At 46.3% G+C, this 20,897-nt stretch overlaps 1 protein-coding gene across 3 annotated transcripts in view; it reads right to left on the bottom strand.

Annotated features, from left to right (window-relative positions):
- The window catches only part of RPE (ribulose-5-phosphate-3-epimerase), a 198,833-nt gene that overhangs the window by 92,995 nt on the left and 84,941 nt on the right, over positions 1–20,897 (bottom strand). For 2 of the 3 annotated variants that reach the window (XM_069225665.1, XM_069225666.1), the window contains exon 4: positions 9,581–9,715. The exons of the other annotated variant lie outside the window; for it this stretch is intronic. In XM_069225665.1, the coding sequence (XP_069081766.1) occupies positions 9,581–9,715 (135 nt within the window). The remainder of the gene's footprint in view (positions 1–9,580; positions 9,716–20,897) is intronic. 3 annotated transcript variants of the gene reach the window in all.

Genomic DNA, 20,897 nt, shown 5'->3' on the forward strand with positions numbered 1-20,897 from the left:
AGGCGGGTGGGCGCATGTGAATCTGCAGCGACTAATGCCACGAACAGATGTACACTGGGTAAGTGACATTTTCCGTTCGGTGGCATGTGTAGCTGCAGATACACATGCTGTGCATAGACTAGTAAGCAGTTATCTCCCCAAAAGCGGTGGTTCAGCCTGTAGGAGTGGAAGTAGTTTGAAATAAAGTTCTTAGTACAGCTTGACCTACTGTGGCTTGTTGTGCAGATAACACGTCTACACAGTAGTGCTTAGTAAATGTGTGAGGCGTAGACCATGTTGCTGCCTTACATATTTCGTTCATTGGAATATTTCCTAGAAAGTCCATGGTAGCACCTTTCTTTCTGGTTGAGTGTGCCTTTGGTGTAATAGGCAGCTGTCTCTTTGCTTTAAGATAGCAGGTTTGGATGCACCTAACTATCCATCTAGCTATACCTTGTTTTGATATTGGATTTCCTGTATGAGGTTTTTGAAATGCAATAAATAGTTGTTTTGTTTTCCTAATTAGTTTTGTTCTGTAGTACATTAGTGCTCTTTTGATGTCTAATGTATGTAGTGCTCTTTCAGCTATTGAGTCTGGCTGTGGAAAGAACACTGGCAATTCTACTGTTTAATATAAGTGGAACGATGAGATGACCTTTGGTAAGAATTTTGGGTTGGTTCTTAGAACTACCTTATTTTTGTGTATTTGAATAAATGGTTCTTGTATAGTAAATGCCTGAATTTCACTTACTCTTCTTAGAGATGTAATGGCAATGAGAAATGCAACTTTCCACGTTAAGTATTGCATTTCACAAGAATGCATGGGTTCGAAAGGTGGACCCATGAGCCTTGTCAAGACAATGTTGAGGTTCCATGAAGGAACAGGTGGTGTCCTTGGTGGTATTATTCTCTTTAGGCCCTCCATAAACGCTTTAATGACAGGTATTCTAAATAGGGAAGTTGAATGAGTAATCTGCAGGTAAGCAGATATTGCTGCGAGATGTATTTTTATGGAATTAAAAGCTAGATTTGATTTTTGTAGATGTAGTAAATATCCTACTACATCTTTTGGAGAAGCATGCAATGGTTGGACTTGATTATTATGGCAGTAACAAACAAATCTTTTCCATTTACTTGCATAGCAGTGTCTAGTGGATGGCCTTCTAGCTTGTTTTATGACCTCCATACATTCTTGTGTGAGGTTCAAGTGTCCAAATTCTAGGATTTCAGGAGCCAAATTGCTAGATTCAGCGATGCTGGGTTTGGATGCCTGATCTGTTGTTTGTGTTGTGTTAACAGATCTGGCCTGTTGGGTAGTTTGACATGAGGTACTTCTGACAGGTCTAGTAGTGTGGTATACCAAGGTTGTCTTGCCCATGTTGGTGCTATTAGTATGAGTTTGAGTTTGAGTTTGTTTTGACTCAATCTGTTTACTAGATATGGAAGGAGAGGGAGGGGGGAAAAGCGTACGCAAATATCCCTGACCAATTCATCCATAGAGCATTGCCTTGAGATTGCCGGTGTGGGTACCTGGATGCGAAGTTTTGGCATTTTGCGTTTTCTTTTGTTGCAAATAGATCTATTTGAGGTGTTCCCCAAATTTGGAAGTAAGTGTTCAGGATTTGGGGGTGAATTTCCCATTCGTGGACCTGTTGGTGATCCCGAGAGAGATTGTCTGCTAGCTGGTTCTGGATCCCTGGAATAAACTGTGCTATTAGGCGAATGTGGTTGTGAATTGCCCAATGCCATATTTTTTGTGTGAGGAGACAACTGTGTTGAGCGTGTTCCCCCCTGTTTGTTTAAATAATACATTGTCGTCATGTTGTCTGTTTTGACAAGAATGTATTTGTGGGTTATCATTGGTTGGAATGCTTTCAACGCTAGAAATACTGCTAACAATTCTAGGTGATTTATATGAAACTTTCTTTGATGTACGTCCCATTGTCCTTGGATGCTGTGTTGATTGAGGTGTGCTCCCCACCCTGTCATGGAAGCATCTGTTATCACGTATTGTGGCACGGGGTCTTGGAAAGGCCGCCCTTTGTTTAAATTTGTACTGTTCCACCATAGAAGCGAGATGTATGTTTGGCGGTCTATCAACACCAGATCTAGAAGGTGACCCTGTGCATGTGACCATTGTGATGCTAGGCACTGTTGTAAGGGCCGCATGTGCACTCTTGCGTTTGGGACAATGGCTATGCATGAGGACATCATGCCTAGGAGTTTTAAGACCATCTTTGCGTGTATCTTTTGTGTTGGATACATAGCTTGTATCACCTTGTGAAAAATTTTAACCCTTTGTGGACTTGGAGTGGCTATCCCTTTTGTTGTGTTGATTGTCGCTCCTAAGTATTGCTGTGTTTGACACGGCAAAAGGTGTGACTTTGCATAGTTGATGGAGAAACCCAGTTTGTAAAGGGTTTGTATAACATAATCACTGTGGTGTAAACACTTTGTTAGCGAGTTGGTTTTGATTAACCAATCGTCTAGGTACGGGAACACGTGTATTTGCTGCCTCCTGATATGTGCAGCTACTACTGCTAGACATTTTGTAAAGACTCTTGGTGCTGTCGTTATTCCGAATGGCAACACTTTGAATTGGTAATGTATTCCTTCGAATACGAACCTTAGGTATTTCCTGTGCGAGGGATGTATCGGTATATGGAAATACGCGTCTTTTAGATCTAACGTTATCATGTAGTCTTGCTGTTTCAGTAGTGGTATTACGTCTTGTAACGTGACCATGTGAAAGTGGTCTGATTTGATGTAGGTGTTTAGTGTTCTGAGATCCAATATTGGTCTCAGACTTTTGTCCTTTTTCGGTATTAGAAAGTACAGTGAGTAAACTCCTGTGTTCTTTTGTGTTTTTGGTACTAATTCTATTGCGTCTTTTTGCAGTAATGCTTGAACTTCTAGTCCTAGAAGGTCTATATGCTGTTTGGACATCTTGTGTGTTTTCGGTGGGACGTTTGGAGGGAGTTGGAGAAATTCTATGCAATAACCATGTTGGATAATTGCTAAGACCCAAGTGTCTGTTGTTATCTCCTCCCAAGATTTGTAGAACTGGCTTAGTCTTCCCCCCACTGGTGTTGTGTGAAGGGGTTGAGTGACTTGTGAGTCACGGCTTGTTTTGAGGGGTTTTGGGCCCTTGAAATTTTCCCCGGTTTCTTGGGAATTGGCCCCCTCTGTATTGGCCCCGAAAGCCTCCCCTTTGATACTGTCCCTGGTAGGTAGACGGTGTTGTTTGTGAGGTGCTGGCTTGTGTGGCTTGACCTCGAAACCCTCCTCTGAAAGTAGTTTTGCGAAATGTGCCAAATGTGCCTCTGCCCTGCGGGGAATAGAGTGCGCCCACGGCTTTAGCTGTGTCAGTGTCTTTCTTTAATTTTTCAATTGCAGTGTCCACTTCTGGTCCAAACAATTGTTGTTCATTGAACGGCATATTGAGCACTGCCTGTTGTATCTCAGGTTTGAAGCCGGATGTGCGCAGCCATGCGTGCCTCCTTATCGTTACAGCAGTATTTATAGTTCTTGCAGCTGTATCTGCTGCATCCATAGAAGAACGGTTTTGGTTGTTGGATATGTTTTCTCCCTCTTCAACCACTTGTTTTGCCCGTTTTTGGAATTCTTTGGGGAGGTGCTCGATGAGATGCTGCATCTCGTCCCAATGGGCTCTGTCATATCGGGCTAGGAGTGCCTGCGAGTTGGCGATGCGCCACTGATTTGCAGCTTGTACTGCAACCAGTTTCCCGGCTGCATCAAACTTTCGGCTCTCCTTGTCTGGAGGTGGTGCGTCGCCTGATGTGTGCGAGTTGGCTCTTTTACGAGCTGCTCCTACGACAACTGAATCTGGTGTCAGTTGTGATGTAATAAAAGCAGGGTCTGTGGGTGGTGCCTTGTATTTCTTCTCCACCCTTGGGTTATTGCTCTGCTTTTAACTGGCTCCTTAAAGATTTGTTTAGCGTGCCTTAGCATTCCCGGGAGCATAGGAAGGCTTTGATAATTGCTATGGGTGGAGGACAGGGTGTTAAAAAGGAAGTCATCCTCGATAGGCTCTGAATGTAGCGATACGTTATGAAACTCGGCTGCCCTAGCTACCACCTGAGCATACGCTGTACTGTCCTCAGGTGGTGAGGGCTTAGTGGGGTACGACTCAGGGCTATTGTCCGATACTGGGGCGTCATAGAGATCCCATGCGTCCTGGTCATCTTGGCTCATGGTGGTATGAGCTGGTGATTGTGACGGAGTCTGTGCCGGTGATATATGAGTTGCCGGTGGTGGAGTTACCTTCTTCACCACTTTTGCTTGTGGTGTTTTTTCTTGTTGTTGGAAATCTAGTTTCCTTTTTCCTCTGATTGGGGGAAGGGTGCTGATCTTCCCTGTACCACTTTGTATAAAGATCCGCTTTTGCGTGTGATCTACAGCTGTTGTTTGTAATTCCTCCTCAAATCTGTGTTTTTGAAGTTGGGAGGACAGTGATTGTTCCTCTGAGTAGGAACTGGCTTTCGGTTCGGTTGCTGGGCGTTTTGGCACCGAAACCGTGTCTTTTGTTGTTTTCGGCTCCGAAGAGATTTTCCTCTTTTTCGGTGTCGTACCTTCTTGGCGTCGACCATCTTCGGTGCCGCTATCTCTGTGCCGAGCAGCTTCGGTGCTGCTGTCTCGGTGTCGACCCTTTTCTGCGGCAATTTCTCGGTCCCGAGATTGCTGCGTGCCTGTGTCTCGACCTGAGTCGGACGATCTCGGCACCAGCTCGCCCTTTTTCGGTGCCGATGGGCGGTCACCTACTTTATGGGTTGAGCCATGGCCTGTCGACAGTGGCGTCCCCTGGGCTTTGTCTGTTTTTCTGTGTGATGCTTGTTTCGACGTCTTACTCACGGTTTCTTCGACATCTAATTCTTCGGAATCCGATTCGTGGATGGAGAATGTTTCTTCTTCTCCCTCTTCCTCGAACCGTTGTTGTCCTGTCGGCGTGGACGCCATCTGCAACCTTCTGGCTCTTCGGTCTCGGAGCGTTTTTCTCGACCGAAACGCTCGACAGGCCTCACACGTTTCTTCTTTGTGCTCGGGTGACAGGCACAAGTTACAGACCAAATGTTGGTCTGTATAGGGATATTTACTGTGGCATTTAGGACAGAATCGGAACGGGGTCCGTTCCATCAGTCTCGATGTTGCACGCGGTCGGGCCGACCAGGCCCCGACGGGGGATCGAAATTACCCCGAAGGGCTACCGGAGCTCTTCAAGATTCGGTGTCGATTCTAATCTAAACCGATACCGAACGAAACAATACCAACGAATTTTCTGTTGATTCTGACTAACTTTCCGACCCGAAACACGGAGCGAAAAGGAACACGTCCGAACCCGATGGCGGAAAGAAAACAATCTAACATGGAGTTGACGCCCATGCGCAATGGAACCAAAGTAGGAGGAGTCCCTCTGTCTCGTGACTCGAAAAGACTTCTTCGAAGAAAAACAACTTGTAACACTCCGACCCAACACCAGACGGCGGACTATGCACAGCATGTGTATCTGCAGCTACACATGCCACCGAACATGTTGTTTTAGTCTATGTGTCACTGGGACCCTACCAGGCAGGGTCCCAGTGCTCATAAGTGTGTGCCGTGTATGTGTTCTCTGTGTGATGCCTAACTGTCTCACTGAGGCTCTGCTAACCAGAACCTCAGTGGTTATGCTCTCTCTGCTTTCCAAATTTGTCAGTAACAGACTAGTGACTAAATTTACCAATTCACATTGGCATACTGGTACACCCATATAATTCCCTAGTATATGGTACTGAGGTACCCAGGGTATTGGGGTTCCAGGAGATCCCTATGGGCTGCAGCATTTATTTTGCCACCCATAGGGAGCTCTGACAATTCTTACACAGGCCTGCCACTGCAGCCTGCGTGAAATAACCTCCACGTTATTTCACAGCCATTTACCACTGCACTTAAGTAACTTAGAAGTCACCTATATGTCTAACCTTCACCTGGTGAAGGTTGGGTGTAAAGTTACTTAGTGTGTGGGCACCTTGGCACTAGCCAAGGTGCCCCCACATCGTTCAGGGTAAATTCCCCAGACTTTGTGAGTGCGGGGACACCATTACACGCATGCACTGTACTTAGGTCACTACCTATGTACAGCGTCACAATGGTAACTCCGAACATGGCCATGTAACATGTCTAAGATCATGGAATTGTCACCCTAATGCCATTCTGGCATTGGGGGGACAATTCCATGATCCCCGGGTCTCTAGCACAGAACCCGCGTACTGCCAAACTGCCTTTCCGGGGTCTCCACTGCAGCTGCTGCTGCCGCCAACCCCTCAGACAGGTTTCTGCCCTCCTGGGGTCCAGGCAGCCCTGGCCCAGGAAGGCAGAACAAAGGACTTCCTCTGAGAGAGGGTGCAACACCCTCTCCCTTTGGAAATAGGTGTGAGGGCTGGGGAGGAGTAGCCTCCCCCAGCCTCTGGAAATGCTTTGATGGGCACAGATGGTGCCCATCTCTGCATAAGCCAGTCTACACCTGTTCAGGGATCCCCCAGCCCTGCTCTGGCGCGAAACTGGACAAAGGAAAGGGGAGTGACCACTCCCCTGACCTGCACCTCCCAGGGGAGGTGCCCAGAGCTCCTCCAGTGTGTCCCAGACCTCTGCCATCTTGGAAACAGAGGTGTTTGTGGCACACTGGACTGCTCTGAGTGGCCAGTGCCAGCAGGTGACATCAGAAGCTCCTTCTGATAGGCTCTTACCTCTCTTGGTAGCCAATCCTCCTTCCTAGGTAGCCAAACCTCCTTTTCTGGCTATTTAGGGTCTCTGCTTTGGGGAATTCTTCAGATAACGAATGCAAGAGCTCATCAGAGTTCCTCTGCATCTCCCTCTTCACCTTCTGCCAAAGGATCGACCGCTGACTGCTCAGGACGCCTGCAAAACTGCAACAAAGTAGCAAGACGACTACTAGCAACCTTGTATCGCTTCATCCTGCCGGCTTTCTCAACTGTTTCCAGGTGGTGCATGCTCTGGGCGTAGCCTGCCTCCTCCCTGCACCAGGAGCTCTGAAGAAATCTCCCATAGGTCGACGGAATCTTTCCTCTGCAACCGCAGGCACCAAAAGACTGCATCACTTGTCCTCTGGGACCCCTCTCAGCACGACGAGCGTGGTCCCTGGAACTCAGCAACTCTGTCCAAGTGACTCCCACAGTCCAGTGACTCTTCAATCCAAGTTTGGTGGAGGTAAGTCCTTGCCTCCCCACGCTAGACTGCATTGCTGGGTACCGCGTGATTTGCAGCTGCTCCGGCTCCTGTGCACTCCTCCAGGATTACCTTCGTGCACAGCCAAGCCTGGGTCCCCGACACTCCTTCCTGCAGTGCACAACCTTCTGAGTTGTCCTCCGGCATCGTGGGACTCTCTTTTTTGACTTTGCGTGGACTCCGGTTCACTCTTCTTCCAAGTGCCTGTTCAGGTACTTCTGCGGGTGCTGTCTGCTTCTGTGAGGGCTCCCTGAGTTGCTGGGCGCCCCCTCTGTCTCCTCCTCCAAGTGGCGACATCCTGGTCCCTCCTGGGCCACAGCAGCACCCAAAAACCTCTACCGCAACCCTTGCAGCTAGCAAGGCTTGTTTGCGGTCTTTCTGCATGGGAACACCTTTGCAAGCTTCATCGCGACATGGGACATCAGTCTTCCAAAGGAGAAGTCCCTAGCTCTCTTCTTTCTTACAGAACTCCAACCTTCTTCCATCCGGTGGCAGCTTCCTTGCACCCTCAGCTGGCATTTCCTGGGCTCCTGCCCACTCTCGACACTGTTGCGACTATTGACTTGGTCCCCTTGTCTTACAGGTACTCAGGTCCGGAAATCCACTGTTGTTGCATTGCTGGTGTTTGTCCTTTCTGCAGAATCCCCCTATCACAACTTCTGTGCTCTCTGGGGGTAGTAGGTGCACTTTACACCTACATTTCAGTATCTTGGGATGGGCTGTTTTTCTAACCGTCACTGTTTTCTTACAGTCCCAGCGACCCTCTACAAGCTCACATAGGTCTGGGGTCCATTCGTGGTTCGCATTCCACTTTTGGAGTATATGGTTTGTGTTGCCCCTATACCTATGTGCTCCTATTGCAATCTACTGTAATTCTACACTGCTTGCATTACTTTTCTTGCTATTACTTACCTAATTTTGGTTTGTGTACATATACCTTGTGTATATAACTTATCCTCATACTGAGGGTACTCACTGATATACTTCTGGCATATTGTCATAACAATAAAGTACCTTTATTTTTAGTAATTCTGTGTATTGAGTTTTCCTATGATATTGTGCATATGACACCAGTGGTATAGTAGGAGCTTTACATGTCTCCTAGTTCAGCCTAAGCTGCTTTGCCATAGCTACCTTCTATCAGCCTAAGCTGCTAGAAACACCTCTTCTACACCAATAAGGGATAACTGGACCTGGCACAAGGTTTAAGTACCTCTGGTACCCACTACAAGCCAGGCCAGCCTCCTACACTCAGTATTTATAAAAAAAATATCACAGGGCATTCATCTCAGAGTGTTAACATGTGATGCTTTCATTTGTTATCACTGGCTGTTCCTACAATGGGGCTGCCTGCTGTATGCTCCCCTCAAAGCTACCCACTTTCTGGACTTGGACCTTGCTCTTTGCAGTCCCTGTTATACACAGCTTTGCAGTGGAGCAACAACTTGCGTCATTCCAGGGCTCGTTCTTACCTTTGTTTCCTTTGCCTGCCTACGTACCCCGCAGTTCCCACCAGCAGCAGCCAATGTCCTTATCCAAAGCCCTGTATGCAGTCCCAGTTATTTTATCCCAAGCCTATTATCAGATGTCCCCAAGTGCAGTTCTCATGGCACAGCTGGCCCTGCTGCATTTCTCTAGCAGCCATCTTATTTTCTCACTTCTCTGTTTATCGCCTGCATTTTTAGTGATACTGGTGATCTTGGATCTCAGCATCAAGCATCTTTGAATCTTGCCCCCCACCCCCTCTATGTTCTAGTTCTGTAAACTGAGATGAGTTCTTAATTTTTTTGATGTTTCATTTGCTTGTTGTTTTCCATACCTGTTAAGTTCTAGCCAACAGTGTAAAAGAGACAGGATCATTTCAACATGATTAGAATGCGGATGCCTACCTGGTGGGCCTTCAGAGCTAATGATTACCCAGCTGGAATCATATCAACCCATAACTGCTGTATGGATTTTGTAACAAATGCAAATCAGCTTTTCAAATGTGGGAAGTCTTGTGCCTACCAATTAAAGAACACAAGCTCAAAGATTAAACATAGAAATCCTAAATGACTACACAAAATCAAGCCCTTCAATCGCTAGTATACAGAATTCACTCTCAATATCATGAGCAGGAAAGTGGAGTTATCCATATCCCAGACCGACTGTTCATTCTCGTGCTAGTTAAAATAATGTCCAGGATAAAGGTCCCTTTTTCCTTGGTGCCTATTCCACTTAAATATGCAACGGAAATAGTGACACCGACTGCATGGAATCCAGCGGCACTGTGCGTTCCACAATGTTTATAAGCGAAAAGGGATGGCAACTGAGATAGGTCAGAGTGAACACAAGTCCAAAACATAATTTTCAAACGTACCTTTGGCATCATGTCTTCCATGAACTTCTGACCTCCAAAGCCCGGCTCAACAGTCATCACCAAAGCCATATCAATCTGACTGGCCCATGGGGCCAGGTACTCTACTGTTGTCCCTGGCTTTATGCCAAGTCCCACCTGCAAATGAACACATCCAGAGACATTGGAGCAGAAACCGAAAACACTAGATGGAAAAAAATGTCAATCTCATATTCAGTTCAGCTAGCCTTAGGATGCTATGAAGATGCTAAAGGAACTAGTGTCAATTCATATTACACCAGGGAAGGGTTAACACATCATAAATGAAACTCATCATCGGTGGAATGCTGGATGATTGAGAGCGCCACAGATAAGGTTGGCCTATTATACTGTTTATTTTGTTCAGCAACTTTCAGTGGGCAGTCTCAAAACAGATAAAAGAAAATGGCTTATGAAACCATGCATGCATCACACGTCAGCTCTTTATCCACAGTCATTATTGTTAATTTTCTACAAATGGATCAGCCTTTATCTTGGATATTACAAGACTAGGATGTAGCGCTTCCAACGGTTATCTTTTACCTCACAGCCCACATCATTTGCTTAATGTTCCGTGACATGGCCTACATCCTCCAAGACTTAATCCAACACTGCATTAAACTAAACTGCTTTAGGAATTTCACCAGTCTAGGGACACCTAAACTTCTGCATACCTAAATACTATCATCATAGATGACTCCTACAAGCCGTGTAATAAGCATCAATGTACGACCACCCAAATTCCAAAACCTAGCCTCTTTACAACTCGAACCGCAGTAACCTTCAATCAATAGGTTTGTAAAGTGCTACTTGTCACCTGTGAGGGAATCCAGGCGCTGGCAGGGTCCGGCTGAAAAGCCCTAGTGCCTATGAGGGATCAGCCATACACTCTGGCTATAGAGGAGGGATTCCCCGTGTAAGTGCCTCTGGTTCCAGCCATAACCCATGCACCACATGCTCAGATATGTTAATTGTGTACCACTGTCAGGGACTGAAAACCACAGCATCTCCATTCTGACAATGGAGTTTACATCTGCCTGAGCAACAGCAAAACATCTATATTAATCCAAAACTGCTAAACCTCATTTTTAAATTGGTCCAGTCATTGGATGTTTATGCGCCCAGACCAATTTTCATTCTCAAAGTTTCCGACCTGTTAAAGAAAGCTGTGATCCATACAAAGGAGATATTTGCAAGTGCAAACAAACACTTTGGAGTACCACTATTTTAATTACAAATAGCCAACTTGTGATTAAAATTGAGAGTTCGATACTTCTAGCCACCCTCCATTGGAATGCTGCTCAGATGCCGGGTTCTTTTCAACGTAGATTACAAATTGCATTTTAATGGTTTCTTGCACATCAAATATAAAACATAACTGCTTTCAAGCTCCTTTTGCAATGTATTACAGTGGCAACGTGCTTTGAGTGGCCCAGTTGTCTGGTGAGTGGTCCAGTTGGCCTCTGGGTGGGGAACTGAAGACTTTATATCACCATTACTATCCCCTGGGCAGTCATAACTGGCTTCTGTTGTTAACATATTGTTTGTCCGCAGTCTGTCATTGCGCCCAACACTGTGCTTCAGTCTGACATAACAATTTGCATGTTTGCTCATTTTTTACTTTCTGTATTTAATGGGCCAATGAACCAGTACTTGGGTAGAGTAAGAGTGAAATGGAGGTTCCGCAAAACTCTCAATAGCAGCTCAGTGAAAGGAAAAGCATTAACCTCCCTGACACAAAAAGGGAGGTTGGGTTGGGAGGAAGTTGCAAGAGGTCCCAGCAGCTAACGGCAATAGATAGATAGATAGCCCATAACCCCTAAAATGCCTGCACTTCTGTACTGCATATTTGTACAGGAAATACTGCAAAGTCCAAACAAGATATATCGCAACCACACCTCAAGAAGGAAGCCTTCCCCTGAGCAAAACATGCGGAACCACAGTTTGGCAATGTAAAACAATTTGTAACCTCTAGGATATTTTGAACGAGGTGACTAAGTGAAATTTTATCCATATCTTATTGAAGAAGAGATCTTGAAAAGGAAATCACAAAGGCGGCACATAAACTGCATGCACTGAAACAGTGATTCCAATTCTATGGTACACGCAGGGATTTCAGGACTAGCAGTGAAATAGGACCTACGAATGCACCAATGGAATGCAGTCCCTAAGACAAAATATGACAAATGATTATAAATCATACTGCAAGTGATTCGAGACCTTGCCAATATTTTTAAAAACCGACTATCATGCATTCACATGCCTGCCACGAAACTCAAGATTGTAACATGCCCTTTGAAGCTCAAAGGCTAAGCACCTGTACCATGCACCACCTCACTGTTTCTCGAAGATGACAACCTTGGAATCTAGTTCTAACTGAGACGAAGCTGATAAATGACTGGTGGCACCAAACGGGGGTAGGAGTATTATCTGCAACGATCTACCAATATCTTGGAACATAGATGTAAAAAAAAAAAAAAACTACCAGAACAGGACTGGTATGAATTAAAACAGGTATGACATACATGTCGCACAGAGACATGACTTATGTCTACCCATTTTAGACTGAATTATACAACCTTTGAGAAGTGTGCTGAAAGAAAATCAAGGGTGAGGGCAAAAAAGGCCAATATCTTGGTTTTGGGCATATATTTGGAACTGGCATAGCTAAAGAAATACTATGGATTACAGTGATTTATAGCAAGCATTGGCAAAGCCAATATGTCCTTGGGGGTGATAGTGTGCTTTAAAAATTCATATAACATGGGGGGACAGGGTGTAGTCTTCTACCAAATATGTTGTTTGAGCCGTTGTAAAGCTTCTGCTAAATCCCTGCTTTTATCCGCATAATCTACAGTACGGCACCCCACTGGATACCACTGGCTACTCCGGGTGCCTGCTGGAGTCAGCAGACTATCGTGGCGGCCTATCTGTTGTGGCAAGAAACCTTGCACCCGGCAGAAGGCCGCCATACAACCTGACTTTGCCAAGGGCCACAAGATGGCAAGAGAGGTCAGCGGGATTGGGGGCAGCGACTGTGGAAACAGCATATCACCCTTGCTGAGACTTTGGAAGCTCAGGCCACTCCCTCTGAGGAGAGTAAGGCGGGCCGGGTGGACATGCAGAGGGAGGGGCTTAAATAGTGAACAGAGGAAGCAACAGACAGACAATAGGGGTGGACGGAGCTGCAGCCACATGAGCGATGATTTGGTGAGCCCACCTTGTGGACAGGGCATGATCGGTAAGGTGTACCAGAAGTACCCTGGCCCCGGAAGGTAGCCTCCACCCTTGGGGAAGTGATATGGTATGAGGGATGAAGATGTAGGTGAGGAATCACCCTCACCTCACCCTCCTGTGCTTCAACCTGTGAGTTGGGAGGCCTTGAGAGTGGCAGAGCGTAGACCCGGAAACTGAACACATCTGCAGCTGCTAATGCCCCCTTCCTTGCCGTGGGGTGTGAGGCGGGAATGGCGATACCCTTGAGAAACCATACAGATGAGCCCCAGGCCCCTTTCCTTCACCCAGTTTAGAGGACATCCTTATCTTGAGGCCCAGAGAGGGAGCCACCCGAGCAGAGTGAGGCGTTGTCCATGTCTGCTATACATCAAGATATATGTGAATCCAGAGAGGCTGTGGAGGGTAAGATAGTCTGGATGGGCACTGAGGTGTCTCTCATCTGCCATGATTTGCAGAAAGTGACAGAGCACATGACAGCAGTCAAGACCAGGGTCTGCTCCACAGAAGACGAAGTTAGAGCTTTGAAAGCAGACTTTGTTAAACTCCAGGAGATAGCCCTCCAACTAAAAAAACATGCTAACGGTGGGGAGAGCAGATCTCGGTGAAATAACCTGCAACTCGTGGGAATTCCAGAGATTGGGCGGAGTGTGCTGCATGGTTGCCCTGTGTCGCAGCTGCTGTTCGCACTATGTACGGAACTGCTGGCGAGCTGCCTGAGACTCAGGGCAGACATAGTGGGCTTTCCAGAAGTAACGGGTAAACCAGAGAAAAAGTGTCTCTACGCCGATGATATACTACTGTACCTGCCAGAGCAGGTAACCTCCTTGCCAGAGATTCTGTCAGTGTTCCACGCCTTCAAACGTTATGCAGGCTACAAAATTGTTACAAATTAATTGTGTACAAAATAGGCAGTTGGCCCCCTACAACAGTGATACCCCTGGAAGTAGTGGTTGTGACAGAGGGTTTCTAATACCTGTGGATCAAAATGACGAGATGTACTATTCAGTTTCTGGAGCGGGACGTGGAGGTGGTCCACTGGATTTTCTGAGAAGACATTCACTGTTAGAAATGTTTGCTTCTTTCGATCATGAGCAGAGCTGCCCCTTTAAAGATGATCACATTGCCCAAATTTTTGTATGTGCTCTGAAATTCTCCATGGCCAGTGCCTGAGACCTTCAACAGAGTGGAGGTGACAGTGCACTCCCCTCTCTGGGACAGCAGTAGCCCCCACTCCTCTCCCCCACCGGGCTGTGCTCATTACCTTATACAGGTTGATATATAATAGTAGCAATGCGCTATCAGACTTCTGAGATTACTACTGGGCCCCTCAGCTAGAGGCAGTTAACAAATAGTGCCATACACCTAGAGACTACCCAGCAACACGGTTGGAGAGAGATTTGGTAGAAGGGAAATACCACATACATTATACTTACAGAGTACCCTTCAGGTCCCCCCTGCTGAGAACCACAAAAGACTCTCTCGAGACATGAGACAAGGTGACGACATATGTGGGTTGCACAGGTAAGCTATCTCAAGAGACTCCCTAGTGGGTGGGTAGTCAATTGTGAGAGCTGCAAAAGTTGACCAGGATGAAACCCTGAGATCTCATAAGAATATCGACCTGCGGAGACCTAACAGGGAGGGAGGGTATGAAATCCTGTGATGACCTACATGGGGAGTATGAATTATAAGATTCTCTTTTTTTTTTTTTTTTTCTTTTTTTAAACTTACAGGTCCATCACACCCAAAACATTGACTGTGTGGCATGGAGAGAGCTAGAAAACTGTAGCCCCGTAGAAAAAAAGGATACTTTCGGAAAGGATGCCATGTAAGGTCATTACATACTCGAACCACATACTCATAAACAGGCACGATAATCTCTGCTCCCCCCCTCCCCCTCAGAAACAAATGGGAGTCTGTCCCGGGCTCAACTGAGGACATGGACTGGGCTAATGCACCAAAAGAAGATGGCGCTAAAAATGAGTCTGTGGCTTATACAACTGAATATTTTACACATGATCTACTATCATAGATAAAGGCTATTTAAGCCAGGTAGTGTGCAGACTCCGAACAGTTTGCAATGCAGGCAGGGGGAGGATTCCTTCCTCCACATGATTTGTGCCTGCCCCCTTATATAATCATATTGGAAGACAGTAACTTGAAAGCTGACCGCCATTCTGGGGGCAAGGGTCCCCTACACCCCGCACGTCTTTATATTGGGATTTCCCAATGACATGGCTCTCCTCAGGAAACAGCTTCATTTTTGCATGCTAAATTTTGCCCTGATGAGGCAGGATATTGCCAAAGGGTGGGGTAGTATAAACGCCTTCCCCGTCCACCCACCACTGAATCAATCGCTCACTGGTAGGATGCACTGCATGGAGGCAAAGAGGTTGGTTTATAGCGCAATAACTTGCCCAAACAAATTTCACAGTATGTGGAACATGGGGAGAACATTATTGTCTGGACTGGGACTCCAGGTCTTCTCAGACATAATGAAGGCTATTAGGTCCTGCTTATGAACCACTGAGGACTCTCTGCGGGGTCTAGAGAGGGACTACACCTCTGATCCCTCACCTATTCTACTTGCAAAAATAAGGTAACAAGTGTCAGCGTATGATGAAACTGCAGAGCATGAGGTGCAGCATCTGGCCAGGTGACCTTTGGCATGTGTGTATGCGGAGTGTGGATGGGGGGGCATAGGCCTTGACGTGCCCTGGCCACCAAACTTATGACCCCTAGGGCTTTGTCCCGCATAGTGCGTATAGTTATCCGGGTGGGGGAAGCAGAGCTGTGATACTTGCTCCAGTCTTAAACAGTTTGCTTCCTACTACACTAAACTTTATGGGCACAGGGAGTCCACCACAGCTCTGGACATAGCCAGGTATTTGGGAGATATTGCGTTAGAGTTGCTATCGCAGGGTCAAAGGGAGTATCTTAGCCAGATGTTTACTACAGAAGGAGTGGAGGATGCTATACGAGGGCTCCCCAAGGGCAAGGCTCCAGGTTTGGATTGTATACTTGGGGAATTCTATAAAGAATATGAAGATATCCTGGCTCTACATCTCCTAAGTATGCTTGAAGAAGCATACACAGAGTAGCCTCCTCTGCCCTCCCTAAGGAAAGCACTTACTGTCTCGCTGCTGACAAGCCACCTGAGCACTGTGACACATATCGCCCATTATCTCTTTTTAACACAGATACTAAAATCTTGGGCAAGTTAATAGATGGGCGTCTCTTGCTGCTCCTGCCCAAATTGGTCCTCCTGGACCAAGCGGGGTTTATCTCCTCCCATTGCACCACACATAATCCCTCTTTGAAAGCCATGGCGGTCCTTCTAGATGCCGCTAAGGCATTTGATTATACGTTTGCCTTTCTGTTACGGATGGGCATCCCTGCCAGATTCATCATCTGGCTCCAATTGTTGTATACAGACCCGGCTGTCTGGATACGGGTTAGTGGTGGGGCCTTGGACCAATTTCCAGTGAACAAGGGCACCCAGCAGGGGGCTTCCTGCCGCCACTGTTGTTCGCGCTTGCTCTGGAGCTTATGGTCTGTCTCACTCGACAGCGGCACGCAGAGGCGTCCCTCCAGTTCTGCTTGTGCCCACTGGCTAAATCCCAATACGCCGACGACATGGTACTGTATGTGAGAACCACAGACTCATCTGGGGACTCTTACTAGGGAATATTACGTGTGGTTCGAATGGCTATGTGGCCTGAGTATTAATTGGGAAAAGTTTTACATGCCGCCCCCCCCCTTACGGATAGCACTGAAGTGGTCCGTACGGAATTCCTGTTGCAATGGTGCACAGGTCCAGTAAGGTATCTCGGTATTTGGGTGCATAGGGACCATGAACTGGTAATCTGCTGCAACTATGGTAGAGTGGTTACTAAACTGGAGGACCGAGTACAGTGGTCCTGCCTCCCTTTGTCCTTTGCTAAACGCATAGCGATGATGAAATGGTAATTCTGTCTCAATTTCTCTACCTGTGTTTGACTACCCGGGTCCCCCTCCCCGACTCAAATTTTTACTTTTTTTTTTTTTTTTTTTTAAAGACATTGCAGTCTCTACTGACAGCACGGACTGCATGGACGCAAATCACGCTCCCATTTGAATTGGGCGGGTTTAATGTTCCTGATTTCTACCTCTATTATCCATGTGTACAGGCACAGCATGCTTATAATTGGGCACACCAAGAGAGGTACACACGACATCTTGCCATAGAACAGGACGCGGCGGAACCTATACCACTGTCCTCCCTATGGCTATATGATTGCTTGAACGCGACACATGGCAGTATTAGCACTATCAATTGTACCTCATAGGTGTGGCAGGCCATAGAAGCTCGAACTGGTAGACTCCCCCTGTATGCTCTGGTGCTGCCATTCACACAGCACCCCAACCAACCTCTCTGTCACGCAAGAACTGAAGGCTTTAACTCTGGTTCGTGATGCAGGCATTAAACTGTAAACTTCGTACTTGTATAGCGCACTACTCACCCGTTAGGGTCTCAAGGCGCTGTACGCATACAGCTGTGGAACCCCTCCTAGCTTTTCCCTGTGAGGTGCCCACTCCTGGGCAACCTCCAAGGTGAAGCCAGGCATCACAGCGCTGTTGGGGCCGTTGTGGAGATTAAGCAAGCTACTGCCCAGAGTTACAGAGTGGGACCCATGAATTAGATTAGGCACCGATGCGAGAATTATCAGGTCCGAGGAAATTGAGCCCAAGACCCGCCGAGGCGGGAATTGAACCCTGGTCCCGGGCCAGATTTCTGCATCAGGGTCTGCCGCTCTAACCATTGAGCCACACTTCTCCACGTTGCTGTGAACACTAGGGGACTTACTCCCAGAGGAAAGCTTTATTCTCTTCTTGGACCTGCCGCAGCGAAGTCGCAACTCTCACCACATGCACTTTACATATTTGTGGCTGCTGGCGGCATGTGAAGGAGTACTACCCAATGTTGCCCCTGCCTCTGGTGGTCTCCAGGTAGGGCTAACCAGGGATTCCCGTTTGGGTCTCATCACTAGTTTATATAATACGGTGCAGACGTTGATGTGCCGTTCCACCACTACCCTCTTAGACAAGTAGAATGCCATGCTTGACCCCCGCTGACTATCGGAATGGTCTTTCTTCTGTGCTCTGACAGGTAGGCTCACAGTCAATGGGAATTTGCACATTTTTCATTTCAAGTTCTTGCAGCACATATCCTACGCGCCTGCACAGCTGGCTACGTATGGGCTTCGGCAGGATGGTTACTGTAACAGGTGTGGTGCACTGGGAGCGGACTTCCTGCACCTTGCATGGGGGTGCCCAAAAATCTATAGACACTGGACCACTGCTACGCAGATACTCACTAACGTTATTGATGAACCTGTTCCCTACAACCCTCAGACATGTCTCTTGGGTTATGTTAAACCTTTGCAGCCCGCTAACCGCAAACAGACAGCAGTGGCCCCATTACTGGCAAATCAAGGGTGGCTATTCATTGGCGGGGGAGGGTGTTATTCTGTTACTGTTGTACTGCAAATGCCAATAAAAAAAGACATTTAAAAAAAAAAGTGAATTCGACAAAAATATATAAGAGGGCAGACTATTTTGGCACTCATTCTATACGGATTTATTGATGTGCTCACCAATCAGTCATTTTACTCTTTGTAAGGCTGGTTCTGCCTCTGACACCAAGGGCACACTTCTACTGTCACAAGATTCGAGGCAGTCTGCAGGAGAATGTATGCAGCAGTGTACAAAAGCCTATAGAAAAGAAGTAGCAGTGCATATCAAGAATACTGTTGGAGCTGCTTTCTTGGATTAATCAACAATCCCCTCGTGAGGAGCTTTCTTTGCTGTATCACAAAACACAGGAGTTTATACGCATATGGAATCTAACCTCAACAGAAATAAAGCAGTAAGTTGTGTAGCTTAATTCAAATGGAGTTTATAAGCAGCGTTCCACAGAAGTGACAATTTGTCATCATCCTTTAAAAATAAGAAAATAGGCAAATGTCTAAGATTACGTCTAGACTGTGGCATGAAAGTAAAGCATCATATTGAAGGTTTAGAGAAGGTTGTCAAGTTCAGCTTTTTAGACTTTGCATTTCCACAATCTATTATCAGTGGCAGACTTCCGGACTCTAGTGCAAAGTGGAAGCCATAATACAATTCTATCTGTCTTCAAATCTTCACTGGCACTGAGCACATCAACCTCATCTTCCACAGTCCGCATTAGCTCCTACTGCAGGCATTAGTTAATTGTGTCCCTGGCTTTAGAGGGGCACCCAATAACTTGCTACTACATTAAACATGACAAGTGGGCCTATGATGACAAGGGGCAATACAATTCTGAGGTAGAGGCCCATAACCTTAAACAGGCCCTTTACAGTTTAGCTACCTAAACTCTCCTTTCTGTGTTACTTCTGGTTATTTAATCACACATTTATAGAGAGAGACTGATTTGACCAGAGGGCAGATATTGATTTTCCTGCTGAAAAGGAGCAGAAAGGTAGCTTATGAGTGGTTCAATACAGAATGACAAAGTTAATAACTTTCTCAAAGGGGGGGGGGGGGAGTAATAAGGAAGAACACAAGAAAGCAGCCTGTTGCAATATTCCTGTCTGCTCAGTGACAGAGAGTTAAACAGGCTCCAGGATGTATGGAATGAGTTGCAGACAGTGTGTTGCTGATAGTGAGGAGGTAGAACAGGGTAGATGTGTCAGTTTGGTTTACTGAGGACAAATTCAACACATTTTCTAAATGATCCCAAAGTTTGCAGGTTCCTTGATAAGGCAATAGTACATCAGAAAGAAGGGGAGACGAGTACACAGAGAAAGGGAGAGACCACAGGATCGAATCTTAGGGAAATAACCACAGCTGTGTAGCACGAGGTCAAAAAGAAGATAGAAGTGCCTTTGATGTAGAAGGGCTGTGTCAGGACCATTGCTAGAATGTACGCTGTTGGGTTTTTGGAGTGCATGTATTTCTCTGTTTATTGAGATGAGTGGAACAAAGTTTGATGGTGTGGGTGATCCAAGGGCAGAGGGCTAGAGAGACCGGGATAGAGAAGCTGGCAGGATTGGGGACAGACCACTGGTCACCAACATATGGATAGTGGAAGACAGTAATGATCATACGGATAACTGAGGGGGAAGTGTCAACGGTTAGGTGAGCTCTCGATCTAGACCAGTGGATAAAGCAACAAGGCTTCATGGTACAGTAGGTTGGCAGGACATATATCTTTGTGGTCTGCAGCAGCTGTCCACATTGAAGTTTGCAAAAACTGTTAATGTGTTGATGATGAAGTGATTGATCAACCAAAGAGGAAGTACATGGGACTCGAGGGCCATGTGGAATTCATTAAGAAAAGTTCCTGTTGGCTCATTAAGGAAAGTCCCTGTTGGTTCCATTCTATGAGATGGGAGTAAAGGCTAGTTGTGATGTATACAAAGGAGGAGGATGTATATTTAGGGGTTAGGTGACAAATGTTTTGGTAAGCACAAGCCATATTTAACTGACCTTAGACGTGGTGCAAGAGCAAATGCTGCATAGTTAGCTCATAAGGTTGCTCATGTAGTCAAGCACAGTCCATGTTTTTTCAGTGTATACAAGAGTAGAGAGTAAGAGGGGGGAGTTAGGGAAATAAAGTAGCTGGAGATGAAGGTGGGCTAATTGCTAAAGGTTGGGTAGGTCCTTTAGCAGAGCCTGAGCCTGGGAAATATTGTGCAGAATTCATCAGAATGAAAGAGGTAAAGAGAATCAGAAAGGTCTTAGCAATAGTTTAGGAGGAGCTTTATGGCGCAGTGGGTGTAGAGAGAGGCAAAGTATAGGCGAGGCCACCATGACTCAAATAGCAAGGTCATCCATTACGGACAGTGAGAAGAACATAAATAATTTGAGTTTACCATGTAGACTCGATTGAAACCATCCTATTGCTGAGGTCAGAAGATACAGCCAGAAAGGAGGCTAAAAGAATAATCAGTGCAGAGATAGCTATTACAGCACTTAATTAAGTTTAGAAAATCTGGACTAGGAAAAACTGCTGTCGCTTCTGACATTAGAATTAATACAT

Source organism: Pleurodeles waltl, chromosome 3_1 (assembly GCF_031143425.1).
Source record: "Pleurodeles waltl isolate 20211129_DDA chromosome 3_1, aPleWal1.hap1.20221129, whole genome shotgun sequence".
Classification (NCBI taxonomy): Eukaryota; Metazoa; Chordata; class Amphibia; order Caudata; family Salamandridae; genus Pleurodeles; species Pleurodeles waltl.